General features: G+C 41.3%; 1 protein-coding gene across 1 annotated transcript in view; it reads right to left on the bottom strand.

Moving 5' to 3' along the window:
• The window catches only part of cckbra (cholecystokinin B receptor a), a 63,588-nt gene extending 47,054 nt beyond the window's left edge, over window positions 1-16,534 (bottom strand). Inside the window, exons 1-2 of the mRNA XM_060899501.1 lie at window positions 16,153-16,534; window positions 295-543 (exon numbers count right to left, since the gene is read on the bottom strand). Of these exons, the coding sequence (XP_060755484.1) occupies window positions 295-543; window positions 16,153-16,294 (391 nt within the window). The 5' untranslated portion in view covers window positions 16,295-16,534. The remainder of the gene's footprint in view (window positions 1-294; window positions 544-16,152) is intronic.
• Window positions 16,535-16,744: the final 210 nt, after the last annotated feature.

Here is a 16,744-nt window from a genome sequence, read left to right as displayed (position 1 = left end):
GTTTATTGTACGTTTTTTTTTTTTTAATGTTTTTCTCCCTAACAGATTTGTTTGTTTTTCAATTGAATTATACAGGTTATAGGTCACATTAAAGGTGGGAAAAGTTTTGAAATTATATATTTCATTGTCTCATTTTTTTTACATCAGAAAAACCTATCATTTTAACAGGGTGTGTACACTTTTTATATCCATAAAATATTTAAGCCAACAGATATAATATTAAAATTCTCTAATATTCACCATAAATCCCTGAAAGGCAGTAGGTAGTGAAAGGTGAAATGAAGAGCACCTCACCCATGAAATAGGCAACGGTCTTGCACATGCCAGCTCCAAAGATGAAGTCCTCCAGCAAATTAGGGATGAGAGTGAATGGCATGCAGAAGACGGCCATCATGAGGTCACTGACAGCGAGGGAGAGCAGGAAGGAGTTTGTGACGGTGCGCATACGCTTGTTCACAACCAGCACCACGATGATCAGCAGGTTGCCAAACACACTCAGGAGGAAGATCAGAGAGTAGAGGAGGATCCTCAGTGAGTACATTTCTAAAAGGAAGGAGGGAAGAGTCATGTAATGGATAACATTGTTTGACCTTCTTAATACCAGAGCACAATTAAGCCTAGTCAGAAATTGCGTTTGGGCATCAGTGGGATTTCATTTGAGTTTTGATTCCATTGTCATGATAACCTAAGCTGATGTCATGGTACATTAGTTATTTGGAATGAAAGAACTCTTGTGCCTCCCTCTGTGTTTCACTTACTGATACAGTGAATCAGTGATTTGGAGAATTTGGATCATCCTTATCACAGATGTGGGACCCAGCAGCAATCATGTGCAGCCAGTAGCAATCATGTGAACAGTGACGGGAAGAAATATCCAGTCTGATTACAACTGAGCAATGACTGAAGTAATCAGTTTCTGTGATTGTTCTCAGGCATTTCAATTTCAGAAACCACAAATCATGCTGAGCTGTACTCAGAGCAGAGTTATGCGTACATAATGAGAATTTATTACAGAACTTGTCCACATCGTAATTCGGCTCTCAGCTACAAACTAAACTCTAGTCAGGCAGTTGGCGGTTATTTTATTATAGATAATATTGATAGACAACAGACTGTCATTGCACAATATACAAAATGCAAAATAGGATGTGCTGGATCAAGTGTTATTTTATAACTTGTTAAATAGAGTCGAACAATGTGTGTTATTTTTAAATTAAATACATTTTTCAGCGATTAACTGATTCAGCAAAATATTGGCAAGATATTCGACTCTTACTAGATGTTCATTTTGATGTTTGTCAGTTTCTCATTCATATTTCATCGCATTGTCTTTTATTTATTCTTCATTTTTCTCTTGCTATTATGATACATATTATTACTTTTCCCAAAGAAGGAAAAAAATGCCATCTGCTTCGTAAGTCCACATTTTATATCTTCCCTTTTTCTCCAGGCTTAAAGCCAAGTGCTTGTTCAATGCTACTGAAAACCCATATCTTGGACACTTCAACTCATATAAAATCTGGCAACCTCAGGGGTGTGAACTACACATAGGTAGTGTAACCTCTGAATATAGCATTTCCTCTGTAAATAATGACTTTTTGAACTGAATACAGCACCCTGTAGCTCATTCATACCATTTTCCTCCTCATATCCATGTCTGCATCTCCTAGTAACCACTAGTTTTCCTTTGAGGCATGTAGAGAGTACTTTATATCCTGATTTGCCTTTAGCATGTCATCATACAACAGCATTGTGAGGTATATCATAAGACCAATAGTAAACCTTGGTAAAGAGCATTTCACTGGAATTCCCTGGACTTATCAGGTTCCATCCAGCCATTATCTATGTCTTAGACATCAGGGTCACAAGGAAACTGGACAGTGGCCAATCTATAGCAGGGCGAACACAGAGACGAACAACCATTCATGTCTTTGGACTGTGGTAGGAAACAGATGTACGCACAGGGAGAACATGCAAATACCCAGAAAGACCCCAATCCGCTGTGAAGTTTGAACCCAGATCCTTCTTGCTGGGAGGTATCATCATCATCATTATCATCATCTTGTGGCCTCAGCCGCAATTTCCCAAACAATCCGTTTCCACACGATTGTGATGAGCAGGTCTTCCACCTTTATAACAGTGTCCCTTGCAATAGTGTCAGGAAACGTTAGCGTTCTTCCTTTGGAAGGCTTCCATAAAAGGGGGTCTGAGATTATTATACCCTTTGCCTGAAATGTGTAGCCAGTGAACTGGGCTCTGCATTGCACAAGCTGTACCGAGAGGGGTGGAAGCTCTCCATATATTTGGGCCAGGGTGTTGCCTTGCTTTCACGAGACATTTTATACTCTCATTAGGAGGTTGGTGTAGCATCCGTCAACCCTTTTAATCTCCTTTGCCCTGAGTGTCCATGTCTCTGACCCATAAAGCAGTATTTGAAGTACAACTGCTTTGAAGAGGTTGGGCTTGATATTATTTGATAGGTTGCTTCTCCAGATTTTGTTTAGCTTGTTGCAAGTATCCCACACCTCTACCTTATGTGTTATAAAGTCCTTTACGGAGTTCATGATGTAAGAGCTGAGGTGCTTAAAATCATTGACGCACTTAAAGACTTTGCCTGAGAAAGTGCTTACTGATGCATCTGGAATGAAGAAAATAAACTCAGTCTTGGTTTCATTATAGTGCAGATCAACACATGCTGCCGCCTCCTCTAATGCATGAAGATGATCTGCATTTTGGACTGTATAAACTGTGATAGACAGATCGCCTGCATAGTCCAGGTCGGTCAAGAGAATGGGGGGTGACGCCTATGTTTCCGAGGGTGGATAAGGGGAACTTTCTTGTGATGTTTATCAAGGAAGATATGCAGGACATAGTCAAGGATTATAATAAACAGGAGATGTGCCAGTGTCGCCCTGGAGAATACCAGACATGATGTCAAAACCTTTGGTTTCACCATTAGGGCTGAGAACGCTTGTTTTTGAGTCTGTGTAAGGCAACAATGCTAACCACTACACCACCGTTCAACCCTATCAGATTCCACTTTGTTCATTTTCAAGTCCTTGAACTGTGAATTACTCTATAATACCCTCCAAATATCAGCTACAAGCCTGTAACTGAGCAACCAGTATCAACTCTGACTTCCCGTTTTCTCGCCCCTCAGAGTGTGACTGCATCTGAGAAGTACCCAATGTTCATGTTTAATGATTTAAACACCGTTACTCCACATTGAATGGCTATTCCATCAATCTCTTTCTCAATCTCTTGCTAGAGACCTGAGTAACACAGCTTCTCTCTCTCCTCAGTTTTGAATTTATACAGAATTGATACAATATTGATGAAATCAAAGGGAGTTTACCCAATAATAGCTCGGTTGGCTTGGCAGTTTTCACTTTTCCTTAATTAATGCCAGTCAGTAGAGCTTAGGTTTGCAATTACGAATGTCACATGCCTTATTAAACCAGGTAACAATGCTTGCTGTAATTTCATGCCAATTAAATGGTTTCAAGCAAGTTTATTTAGGCTCTATGCCAACGTGTAAGAATCAAATTACCAAGCTTGGTGGGTAATGTTGCACAAAGTATGCAAAGTTCAAAACTTTCTCAATACCATGATGTGGAAAACAATTTAATGTGCTCATTTTTAATGCTTTAATTACTTACTGTCTGTATTTAAACAGGTTAAGAGTATGCTGACATGATATTATGCCTATAGATGCTAATGAATTTATCCAGTGGGGAAATACAGTCCTCTCTGAAAGTACTGGAACGGCAAGGACAATCTCTACACAACAGCAGAGATCAAAAGATTAATATAAAACATTAGACCTGAATTTTGCTTTCATTTCCTGATATTTATAACTCAACATGTTAATCATTACATTACATTACATGCCATTTAGCAGATGCTCTTTTCCAGAGCAACGTACAATGATATGATATATTCTTATTCTAACCAACTTAGAATATGGCACCTTTGGTGGCAGATCACCCAATGTTCAGGTAAGCATAAGTATTTCAAAAGATTGACTTAAAGTACAACTCCAAATCAGAAACAGTTGAGACAGTAGGGAAAATGCAAATAAAAAAAGAAAGCAGTGATTTCTAAATTTTCTTTGACTTGTATTTCATTGCAAACAGGATGAACCCAAGATATTTCATGTTTTGTCTGGTCAACTTCATTTCATTTGTTAATATACATCCATTTGTACAATTCAGGCCTGCAATACATTCCAAAAAAGTAGGGAGAGGGGCAATTTAGGGCTAGTAATGAGGTAAAACAATTAAATAATGATGTAATTTGAAACAGGTGATGTCAACAAGTGACTGTAATCATGATTTGGTACAAAATCAGTATCCAGGAAAGGTCTAGTTTTGAGGACCAAAGATAGGTAGAGGATCTTCGCTTTTTCAAAACATGTGAGAAAATTATTGAAATGTTTAAAAAAAATGTTCCTCAAAGAAAGATAGCACCCTCTGTGGTGCATAATGTCATTAAACAATTCAAGGAATTTAGAGGAATTTCAGTGCATAAAGGGCAAGGACGCAAGCCTAAGCTGAACACCGGTGATCTCTGATCCCTCAGATGGCACTGCGTCAAGAACCGTCATTCATCTGTAGCTGATATAAACACATGGGCTCGGGGTTACTTTGGCAAACCTTTGTCAAGCACTACAATATGAGTTACATCCACAAATACCAGTTAAAACTTTACTGTGCAAAAAGGAAGCCTTATGTTAACTGTGTCCAGAAGAAAGTCCAGTCTTCTCTGGGCTCAGAGGCATCTGGGATGGACCATCATACAGTGGAAGCGTGTAGTGTAGTCAGATAATTCAGTATTCCAGATATTTTTTGGAAGAAATGGAGGTCGTGTGCACTGGACCAAACATGAAAAAGACCATCCAGACTGTTACCAGCAACAAGTCCAAAAGCCAACGTCTGTCATGGTATGGGGTTGTCTCAGTCCCTTGGCAAAAGTAACTTACAGTGGGGCAAAAAAGTATTTAGTCAGCCACCAACTGTGCAAGTTCGCCCACTTAAAAAGATGAGAGAGGCCTGTAATTTTCATGATAGGTACACTTCAAATATGAGAGACAGAATGGGGGGAAATAATCCAGGAAATCACATTGTAGGATTTTTAATGAATTAATTGGTAAATTCCTCGGTAAAATAAGTATTTGGTCACCTACAAACAAGCAAGATTTCTGGCTCTCACAGACCTGTAACTTCTTTAAGAGGCTCCTCTGTCCTCTACTCATTACCTGTATTAATGGCACCTGTTTGAACTCGTCATCAGTATAAAAGACACCTATTCACAACCTCAAACAGTCACACTCCAAACTCCACTATGGCCAAGACCAAAGAGCTGTCAAAGGACACCAGAAACAAAATTGTAGACCTGCACCAGACTGGGAAGACTGAATCTGCAATAGGTGAGCAGCTTGGTGTGAAGAAATCAACTGTGGGAGCAATTATTAGAAAATGGAAGACATACAAGACCACTGATAATCTCCCTCGATCTGGGGCTCCACGCAAGATCTCACCCCGTGGGGTCAAAATGATCACAAGAACAGTGAGCAAAAATCCCAGAACCACACAGGGGTACCTAGTGAATGACCTGCAGAGAGCTGGGACCAAAGTAACAAAGGCTACCATCAGTAACACACTACGCCACCAGGGACTCAAATCCTGCAGTGCCAGACGTGTCCCCCTGCTTAAGCTAGTACATGTCCAGGCCCGTCTGAAGTTTGCTAGAGAGCATTTGGATGATCCAGAAGAGGACTGGGAGAATGTCATATGGTCAGATGAAACCAAAATAGAACTTTTTGGTAAAAACTCAACTTGTTGTGTTTGGAGGAGAAAGAATGCTGAGTTGCATCCAAAGAACACCATACCTACTGTGAAGCATAGAGGTGGAAACATCATGCTTTGGGGCTGTTTTTCTGCAAAGGGACCAGGACAACTGATCCGTGTAAAAGAAAGAAAGCATGAGGCCATGTATCGTGAGATTTTGAGTGAAAACCTCCTTCCAATGCAAGGGCATTGAAGATGAAATGTGGCTGGGTCTTTCAGCATGACAATGATCCCAAACACACCGCCCGGGCAACGGAGTGGCTTCGTAAGAAGCATTTCAAGGTCCTGGAGTGGCCTAGCCAGTCTCCAGATCTCAACCCCATTGCAAATCTTTGGAGGGAGTTGAAAGTCCGTGTTGCCCAGCGACAGCCCCAAAACATCACTGCTCTAGAGGAGATCTGCATGGAGGAATGGGCCAAAATACCAGCAACAGTGTGTGAAAACCTTGTGAAGACTTACAGAAAACGTTTGACCTCTGTCATTGCCAACAAAGGGTATATAACAAAGTATTGAGATGAATTTTTGTTACTGACCAAATACTTATTTTCCACCATAATTTGCAAATAAATTCTTTAAAAATCAGACAGACAATGTGATTTTCTGGATTTTTTTTCTCATTTTGTCTCTCATAGTTGAGGTATACCTATGATGAAAATTACAGGCCTCTCTCATCTTTTTGAGTGGGAGAACTTGCACAATTGGTGACTGACTAAATACTTTTTTGCCCCACTGTATATTTGTGATGGCACCATTAATGCAGAAAAGTACAGTGAGATTTGCCTTCATGATGACATCTTTTCCAGGGATATTTCAACAAGACAATGCAAAACCACATTCTGCACACATTACAAAGGCATGGCTGTGGAAGAAGAGGGTGCCTGCCCCCTCTGCACACCTTAAGACCTGTTTTCAGGAAGAATAAGACAAAATAACACCTGAAATGCTTCATCAATTGGTGTCTTCATTCTCTGAACATCTTTAAAGTGTTGTGAGAAGGAGTGCCAGCATTATAAAATGGTAAACGCGTCACTGTCCCAACTTTTTTTGAAACAAGTAGTTATTGCCCGTGAACCTGATTTCCTCTGAATGGCCCAGTGGAGAGCTGAGTGGACACGTGATATATGTTTTCACTGTGTTCTGTCAGAATGACATAAATCGCTCTCTGCATCTCCTCAGTGATGTTAACTTGGCCCTAGCAGAAGCCTCTGTCGAGGAACACTGATTGTAAAGGCCCATACAATTGAAACTCTCAGGCAAGTCAGGGAGGGGATTCCCAGCTGAGGCTGCACACAGTGTGTTAGCATGAGCATATAGCCTATGGGAAATGATAGTGTCTTAAATTAGCAGTGTGTTAGTGTGAGCATGTAGCCTAAGGGAAATGAATAGTGTGTTGGATTAGCACTAATCCCATGTTTTGGAAAATCATAAATGTTGTCTTGGGCCCCTCTGGGCTGTTATCAATCCATGTGCAAAGTATTGAGTATATGCGTCCAGCCTTGGTGAGGTGAACAGACAGAGAGACAGACAGCCTTCCATTAATAGTATAGATGTGTTGTAAGAATCAACATTGAAATGTGTTTATTTTGAAAAAAAAATCATGAGGTAAAACATCAAATAATGTGCTTTTTTATTGTTTTGAGTGCAATACAGGTCAACGATTATTTATAAATCATTGTTTTCAGTTTTAATTTCAATTTCAACATGGTGTCCCAACTTTTTTTTTTTATTTTTTTTATTTGGGGTTGTCAATAACACATTTTTTTTCATGGTCTGGTTTCTATCAAATCGTGCGCCCTGATTGGCTCGCGAGTGGTCCAGAATCCTATGATACAGATCCTGTTTACGGACCTTTGGCAACTCACTCGTTCACAACAACAACAACAAACATGGTAGCAATTTTTTGTCAACTTTTATTTTCACATTTCTCAGTATAATAGCATTAATTTTACAGCATGGATAGCGATAACGACAGTGTTCACAGCGAAAGCAAGTTTTACTACCCTGATGAAGATGAAATAAAAGAAAACATTTCAGGAGAAAGCTGAAAACCTGTAACTGTTGCTAACGCTGAGCAAATCCAGCAGTTTACTGAGGAGCAAAGGGCAGAAAATACAACAAAAAAGATGACCTACGACCTCAGTGTCTTTGGGAAGTTCTGTTGAAGCCTAAATGAAGGTCAAAAGGTGGAAGACATACTTGTGTTATTTATTTACTTGTGTTATTTATTACATACATATGTTATTTACCAGCTTAAGTTCGGTCCATATCATGAAATACCATGACCTTTGCCTTGAAAATACTGACCTCGGCCCAGAGGCCTCGGTCAGTATTTTCAAGACCTTGGTCACAGTATTTCACGATACAGACCTCCCAGCTGGTAAATTTTATATATATATATACACAAAAAATGCTTTAATATTTGCTTGCAGTAATTGCATCAAATCAGCAACCAACTGGCATCACCAAACTGTTGCATTCTTCTTTTGTGATGCTTTGTTTCAATTTCTTTAAGTTGTTGATTGTTTTGAGGACTTCCACCCTTCAGTGTTCTCTTCTGGATGTGAAATGCATGCTCAACTGGGTTAAGCAAAACCTTCTACCTCTGAGATTTTCTGCTGATGAGTGGTGTGCATCTTGTGGTGTGGTGTGGGCTCTATATTTCTGTCCTGAATGTCTTTTTCAAGATAGAAATGCCCCCATCAGCAGAATCTGTGTGTATTTTGCATGTTCTCCCCATGTCTGTGTGGGTTTTCTCTGGGTGCCACCAGAAGGCTTTCTCCCATGGTCCAAAGACATGTGGATGAGATTAACTGGCTTATCTAAATTGCCTATAGGTGTGTGTGAATGGTTGTTTGTCTGGCAAAAGCTGTGAGAGATGGATGAAGTGTGCTCAAGATAGATGCAGACAGCCTCATAAGAGGCTGGCAACTGACAAGCCTATTGACCTACAGGTGAGTGAGTGAGTGAGATTCTGATTCTGATACTCTGCTTAATATCAGGAATGAAAGTAATGTTATTTTGATACTCATATTTGTAAGTACTTCTCATGACAGGCGAAGTCCACAGGCTCCTGAGGGCTTGGAACGCCGCCTTCAGAGCTGGGGACGAGGTGGGCCTGAGGACAGCTAGGGCCAACCTGTCACGAGGCATCAGGGTGGCCAAGAGACAGTATTCCAGGAAAATTGCTGACTACTTCAACGACAGCAGAGACACCAGGAACCTGTGGCAGGGGATTCAGACCATCACAGACTACAAGCCCTCGCCACAGACCTGTGATAACTCCGCCTCTCTGCTGAATCAGTTGAACGACTTCTTCCCTCGCTTTGAGGCAGACAACAGCACCACGGCACAGAAGACCCCACCACCTCCCGGCGACCAGGTGTTGACACTGACCCCAGACAGCGTGAGGAGAGCTCACAGGACGACAAACGCATGGAATGCCCCGGGTCCTGATGACATTCCTGGTCATGTCCTAAGAGACTGTGCCAAGGAGCTCACAGATATCTTTACAGACATCTTCAACATCTCGTTGAGCCAGGCTGTTGTCCCCATGTGCCTCAAAGCCACCACCATCATCCCGGTCCCAAAGAAGCCGTCTCCCTCCTGCTTCAATGACTCCCCCCCCCGGTCGCACTCACTCCCATCCTCATTAAGTGCTTCAAGCGGCTAGTCATGCAGCATATCAAGTCTGCCCTCCCCCCTCCCCTGGACCCTTTCCAGTTTGCATATCAGTCCAACCATTCAACCGATGACATCATCTCCACTGCCCTCCACTCAGCCCTCACCCACCTGGAGGCAAAAGACTCGTACGTCAGAATGCTGTTCATAGACTTTAGCTCAGCATTCAACACAATCATTCCTCAGCAGCTCATTCATAAACTGGACCAGCTGGGACTCAACACCTCCCTGTGCAACTGGCTGCTGGACTTCCTGACGGGGAGACCACAGGCTGTACGAGTTGGCAGCAACTCCTCCAGCACCATCACACTGAACATGGGGGGGCCCCCAAGGATGTGTGCTGAGCCCCCTCCTCTTCACTCTGCTGACCCATGACTGCACACCAACATCCAGTTCCAACCTCTTCATTAAGTTTGTGGACGACACGACTGTGGTGGGTCTCATCAACAATGGCGATGAGACAATCTACAGGAGTGAGGTGAGCTGCTTGGCCATGTGGTGCAAGGACAACAATCTCCGCCTGAACGTGGAGAAGACGAAGGAGATTGTTGTGGACTTCAGGAGAGCGCACACCCAGCATGCTCCACTAACTATCGACGGTGCTGCAGTGGAGAGGGTGAGCAGCACCAAGTTTCTGGGTGTGCACATCTCTGAAGACCTGTCCTGGAGCAACAACACCACATCACTGGCCAAAAAAGCCCAACAGCATCTGTACTTCCTCCGCAAACTGAGGAGAGCAAGAGCCCCAGCCCCCATCATGCACACATTCTACAGAGGCACCATCGAGAACATTCTGACCAGCTGCATCACTGTGTGGTACGGCGCCTGCACCGTGTCCTGCTGCAAGACTCTGCAGCCCATCGTGAGAGCTGCTAAGAGGATCATTGGTGTCTCTCTCCCTTTTCTTATGGATATCTATAACTCCTGCCTCACCCGCAAAGCCATCAGGATTGCTGGTGACCCCACCCACCCATCTCACAGCCTCTTCAGTCTGCTGCCGTCAGGGAGGAGACTGCGGCGTCTCCAGGCCAAAACCAGCAGGCTCAAGGACAGTTTCTTTCACCAGGCGGTCAGGAGGCTCAACTCCCTCCCTGTTCTGCCCCTCCTCCCCCCTCTGCCCCCCGCCACAGATTCTGTCCGTACACCCCCCTGCCCCCCCCCCCCCCCTTCGGCATCTGACATCATGTCACCCTCACAGTCCCCCCCCCAACACACACACACACACACACACACACACACACACACACACACACACACACACACACACTCAACATTCATTCGCACACTGAACTCAGGGACTGCACATTTCACTTTACCTCGCTCATTTGCACTATTCCACACTACCTCACCTTAACAGCTGTTAGTTTATTGTTTATACTGCTTATTTCATGTTTACCTGCTATACCTCAAGTGCCCTTGACTATTTATTTTATGTCCTTTTGCTCCAATTTATATATATATGTGTGTGTGTGTGTGTGTGTGTGTGTGTGTGTGTGTGTGTGTGTGTGTGTGTGTAATTCTATTTTATTTATTGCATTGCCTGTTTGCACCGTGGGTCAGAAAGGACTGAAATTTCATCTGTGCTGTATGTCGAGCATGTATAGCATATTTGACAATAAAGTTGACTTGACTTGTATTACATGGCCTTGGTTAATGCACAAGAATTGGCAAAAGCCAAATAAAAGAATAGAATAGAATACCGAATAAAGAATAACATAAAATAATAAATAAAGAATAGAATAAATAATTAAAGAAGTATTGGGAGAGTTATGAATTAAGCTTAAAGAAAAGATTAATCTTGGGTTTGAAATGTATTCTTATTACTTTGTTCATAAATACATACAATTAATCAAAATCCCTCTCTCTTTAGAATTCCAGTCAGTTTGCTACAGCTGATTTAGCCAATCATTGATCTTTTCATCATGCAAAAACAAAGACCATTAACAGTGCAATATGCCATTGTGTATATGAAACAGATGTCTCCCTCCTTGCTTTGTTGTTTTGTATGTTTTTGCCCTACTCATTTAACTTGTGTCTCTAACGTGAGTGTGTATTTATACACCAAATTCACTGCACATCTGTGATTGTGCTCGTGAGACCAGGCAAATTTTCCATTATTATCAACAGGGTGTTGGCAGAGGCAGGGTATGTAACACATTTCTCTCATTTAACGCAGATGTTCAGATGCTCAATGTTTTGTTTCTTAATCGCTGGATAACATAGACATGCATCAGTGTTGTGTACTCTCTCTCTCTCTCTCTCTCTCTCTCTCTCTCGCCTATCTTTGTTGCACCAGGAGTATGTTTTATAGTTTTAACCAGGACTCCAATTCTATGGCTGGAGGACCCCAGCCTAATATTTCTCTGACACTAGGGTATATTTTCTAAAATCATGCTACAGCAACTCAAAAGTCCATCCATCCATCCATTATCTGTAGCCACTTATCCTGTTCTACAAGGTTGCGGGCAAGCTGGAGCCTATCCCAGCTGACTATGGGCGAGAGGCGGGGTACACCCTGGACAAGTCACCAGATCATCGCAGGGCTGACACATAGGTGGGGTTTACATTAGACCGTATCAGCGGATCATCAGATTAACGTTTTTAAAACGATTAGTGTGCACATAGCAACACCAATACACGATTTGTGTGCACACAGCAACACCAATACACGGATACACTCGGCTCCGCAGGCATCCTGCACTCCAAATCACTCCGCCCTGAACAGCGAGTGCCCTCTGGAAGGTGCGCACTCCGGCCCTGCGCAGCTCACAGAGCACGCGAGTGTAGTGCACAAGCAGGGATTCGGGACTGAGCCGCTGTGTGTGTGATCCCAGCACATATCACTTACCACTTGCAAGTGGAAGGATGGCAAGCCTAAAGACAATCATAACTACACAATGGGCAGTATTTGCATCAGTATTTGCAGTATTTTCATACTTTTATACTCTTTAATGAAAGGTGATACAAGGCGGAAGTCCGCGCCGTTTTTCAGCAGTCACGTCACATGACCAACGCCAGCGAATCAGGAAGGTGGATGTCACAGTGACGTTGTCCAATGACGACGCCAGCTAGAGCTCAACACAGCGTATCCGCGTATCTCAATGTTTACACAGCACCGGACCAGACACAATCTAGATTGAATACGTGGACACTGGCGGATTCCCGTTTCCCGGCGTTTCCAGGCGTTTTAATGTAAACGGACAGTGCATCCGCGAAGAAAACGAGACAGATACGGTCTAATGTAAACTTGGCCATAGAGACAAACAACCATTCACACTCACATTCACACCTACGGTCAATTTAGAGTCACCAATTAGCCTAACCTGCATGTCTTTGGATTGTGGGGGAAACCGGAGCACCCAGAGGAAACCCACACAGACACGGGGAGAACATGCAAACTCCACACACAGAAAGGCCCTCGCCGGCCTTTGGGCTTGAACCCAGGACCTTCTTGCTGTGAGGTGACAGTGCTAACCACTACACCACCGTGCCATCCCAACTCAAAAGTCAATTATTCCTAAACAGTATGTAATGATTAGTTAGCATAAATAAATTTTTCATTTTTACAGAAATGTCGTTGTTTTAGTTGTTTTTCGTAATAATTTTAAAAAAGAAACATGGAGACTCAACAAAAATCTCCGAATGAACACCATTTGAATGGAAAGACTCACAATTGTAGTGTAATGCAAAGGTATCCAAGTGCTATATAACAGAGCTGAACATGTGTATATTTTTGGCTGTAGTAACTCTGTGTATTTCAGCAACTGATGATATTTATGATGACAAAACTGTAGTAATTATGAACCATTCCTATAAAAACAGCTTCAATGGATCTTAGTGAGTTTCTTAGCTTCCTAAAGGGTCTCTACTTGTCAGAGGAAAACACCCAGCTGGTTCCTCCAGACAGAGTCTGAAGAACCCTCAGGGATTCCAGGTTTGATCTTTCTTCTTCTTCGATTTCATGGTGCATTTGATAAGAGAACACTTATAGATAAATATTCATAAAATTGATATGATCCTGAAATGGTAATAATGCCAGCATAGCCTTGTGCTTACAATTTAGTAACAATTTGCTAGACTTAATTTGGATGAAAAGTGAAGGTTGAGGTGAGCATTAGTGTCCATTGTTTGTGTAAATAAGAATAGAATCCGTACACATTGCCATAGCTTGTTCAAATGCTTACAAGATTTAAATGAGTTCAGGTTCGGTAATAATATAAACCTGATTTTTATTTAAAGCGAGATGACCTTTCGATGTCAGAGAATTGGTGAAATGTAGTTCGTGCTGAAATTTGGTCATTGTGATATATGTTTATTTCTGTAAAATCTCACAAAATATCAGGCCATTCTGTGGCTGGGAAGTTATTTAATTTGAGGGGATTCTCTAGCAAATAATGTGCATGAAATCGCTCGCTTCATGCAGTCAAGCAGGCAGAGGAAGTCCGTGTGCACATGCACAGGTTTACCTTTGACCGTGCACTGACAGTTACTGTACATCATTCTGTCACTAAACAAACAGCTGATCACACCGAGGTGCTTGCTGACCGCCGATATTTATTAGTTTGGTCCTGCGTTTCCTTTCCTTCGCAACATAACGTCTTTTCTTCTCGCTTTCCGTTACTGTAGTCAGTTTTTCCATGTTTAATTCGTACACTCACGTCCACCATTGTTCTCTCCTGTTTCAAATTTGTATCCCACAATGCCTTGTGTGAACAGGGAAAGCCCACCATGTGATGCATGAGATATATCTTGAATTGGGTCATGGTGAAGCAGGAAAAAATAGTGGAGAATTTAGGGCCACGTGGCCTTAAATTCATTAATTGATCTGTTTTTTTGTTGTTGTTGTTGTTTTTTAAACATAAAATTGGAATTCTGTGGTTCAAATTCAGTAGCTTTTGATCCACTAACCAAAAATAATTGTGTGTCAGGGAAAATTCTTTTTATGACCTACACTTGAAAAATCTGAAAGGTAGTCTATCTTTAAGTGTGCTTGAGAATCAATATAAAATGCTTTTCAGAGCAATAAGAGCATACTGTATGGCAGGAATACAGAGGAATTTCCACAGGTATCTTCATGTTCTTTTGCAGTCTGGAGTCGTTTCTACTTCATTACCACACCATTGATGTTCCTCTTCACCTCACTGTGATTTGGTAATAATTCGATAGTGATTTGGCAAGACATGCTTTTTTTGTTTCAAATTCCTATCCTCAAAGGTTTTATCCAAGCATTCTTTGAATGGTTAAGTTTCCTTAAAAAGTTCTCCTTGGAATATTTTCTGAAAAGGAAATATCTATTATAAGGTTTTGTATAAATTCTGTATTAAGGGTCTCTCACAAAGTCATGAAGAACAAGATGGGTGCTAGATGGAACCATTCTTTCTAAGAATGCACAATATTGATATATATTCATTAATTTCATTTGGTAGCATTTTGGTTGTGGGTTTTTTTTTTAATTCAATGTACCTTGTTTAAAATGTTTAAATAGTGTGTGTGTGTGTGTGTGTGTGTGTGTGTGTGTTGAATAAATTGATGTACTCATAGGTAAGTACACGTAAGTAAATAAACTGTAATAAAGGTTTTGGTTTCAGTCTTTTTGGTATGTGTTTCCATGACAATGTTGAAATGTCATACGTACTGTATGTGCATTACATTTCGGATCTTCCAGTTTATTGATTGCATGCATTTCATGCGCAACAGATTGAGCTCCATTATCTTTCGAATATATCTTCCCAATATTGTGATGCATTTACATCCTTTTCAAGCAGCCAACATATCTGAATTAATGAAAATTGTAAATGCATTATAAACTGCATATGTAAAAACATATGTAATAAGATATTCATAGACAAACAGAGCTGCTGGTGTGCTATTTCATCTCATGGGAACAATTGGAGGTTTGCAAATTAGATGGCAAACTCCAAAATTGTTAAATGAGAGCAACAGGAATCATATTACTCCAACAATACAGATTTTGAAGTTTAAACGCAGTCCTTAGCAACAATAAAAATTTGTGTTGTCATCATATGACATAAGGATTTTGATACTACATAAAATATTTGGGTTTTAACACAAAACCATGTTCTTAGGATGGAAATCACCACTGTAGTAAAAAAAAAAAAAAATCAAATATGATTCACGGCAATTAAAACTGCAAGTCGAAAGCTGAACATTAATTAATTTGTTCTTTTTATTTTAAGCTGCACACTGACGCAAGAGGAAATGAATACAGGCTCTCAAAACCTAAAAACCATTCTAGACTCAGCCCCAGTTCATGGACATGGCATGAAATGACCAACAACGTTTCACTTGAAAGCACACGCTTAGGAAAGAAATTGGTTTCTCAATGGTTCACTGATTGAGTGATGATTCTAACATTGGAAATGGGTAAGTCATTCGCTATAGAGATTTTTCACAGAATATTTCAGAGTTTCACAAACAGGGTGGTCTCCAGAACCTTTTTGTCCTCACCATTAGTTATTTTATGTACAAAGCTGTGGATTCTTAAGTATGCACTCATGCAAAGCATTGGTTATTAAAGAATGAGTCTGAATATTTTTGAAACCCAAACAGCATACTTTTCATATCAATCTGCTATGAAATATGAGATCAAAGGAAAAGAGCTCACCTTTAGATCGTGTGGCTTGAAGTTTGGTCAATACTGACGCATTGCTACAGGTGGTGTTTGTTTCCACGCTGGAGCGGTTGACTGGAGCTTGCATGCACTCCCACAGTGTGCCATGACTTTCATTCATTTTGGGGAAATCCATATTAAGCCGGTTGTTTATTTCCAGACTAGAACATTAGGCTAACATTATATCACTGATGCCCAGTAAGCAGAACATTACACTTGGTGTAAATTATTCAGACTTTTCAAAAAAAAAGAAGAAGAAGAAGAAGAAGCATGCAGCCTGCATTAATATTCAACAATAATAACAATGCAGAGACATTCAGCAATGCAGAGTCGATGGCTGAATGATGGACTCCGTGGTAACATTCTTGAACTTCTTCGCACTGTGTCTGTGCCCAAAGTGCTGTGGCTGAGAGGCTTAAAACGCTGCTTCTCTCAGTGTGTGTGTGCTGTTGGGGAGGGTGTGTGTAGGGGGAACCTCGACACTAGCAAGGGATGCACCATTTGGAATGATGGAATGGTCCGCTCTTAGGAGATTTTTTTTTTTGTTGTTTGGAAGGCTTTTAAGAGGCTATGTTGCCCTCCAGTG

The sequence above is a fragment of the Neoarius graeffei genome, chromosome 18 (assembly GCF_027579695.1).
Source record: "Neoarius graeffei isolate fNeoGra1 chromosome 18, fNeoGra1.pri, whole genome shotgun sequence".
NCBI classification, from domain to species: domain Eukaryota; kingdom Metazoa; phylum Chordata; class Actinopteri; order Siluriformes; family Ariidae; genus Neoarius; species Neoarius graeffei.
This window is presented reverse-complemented; position numbering and strand designations above follow the sequence as displayed.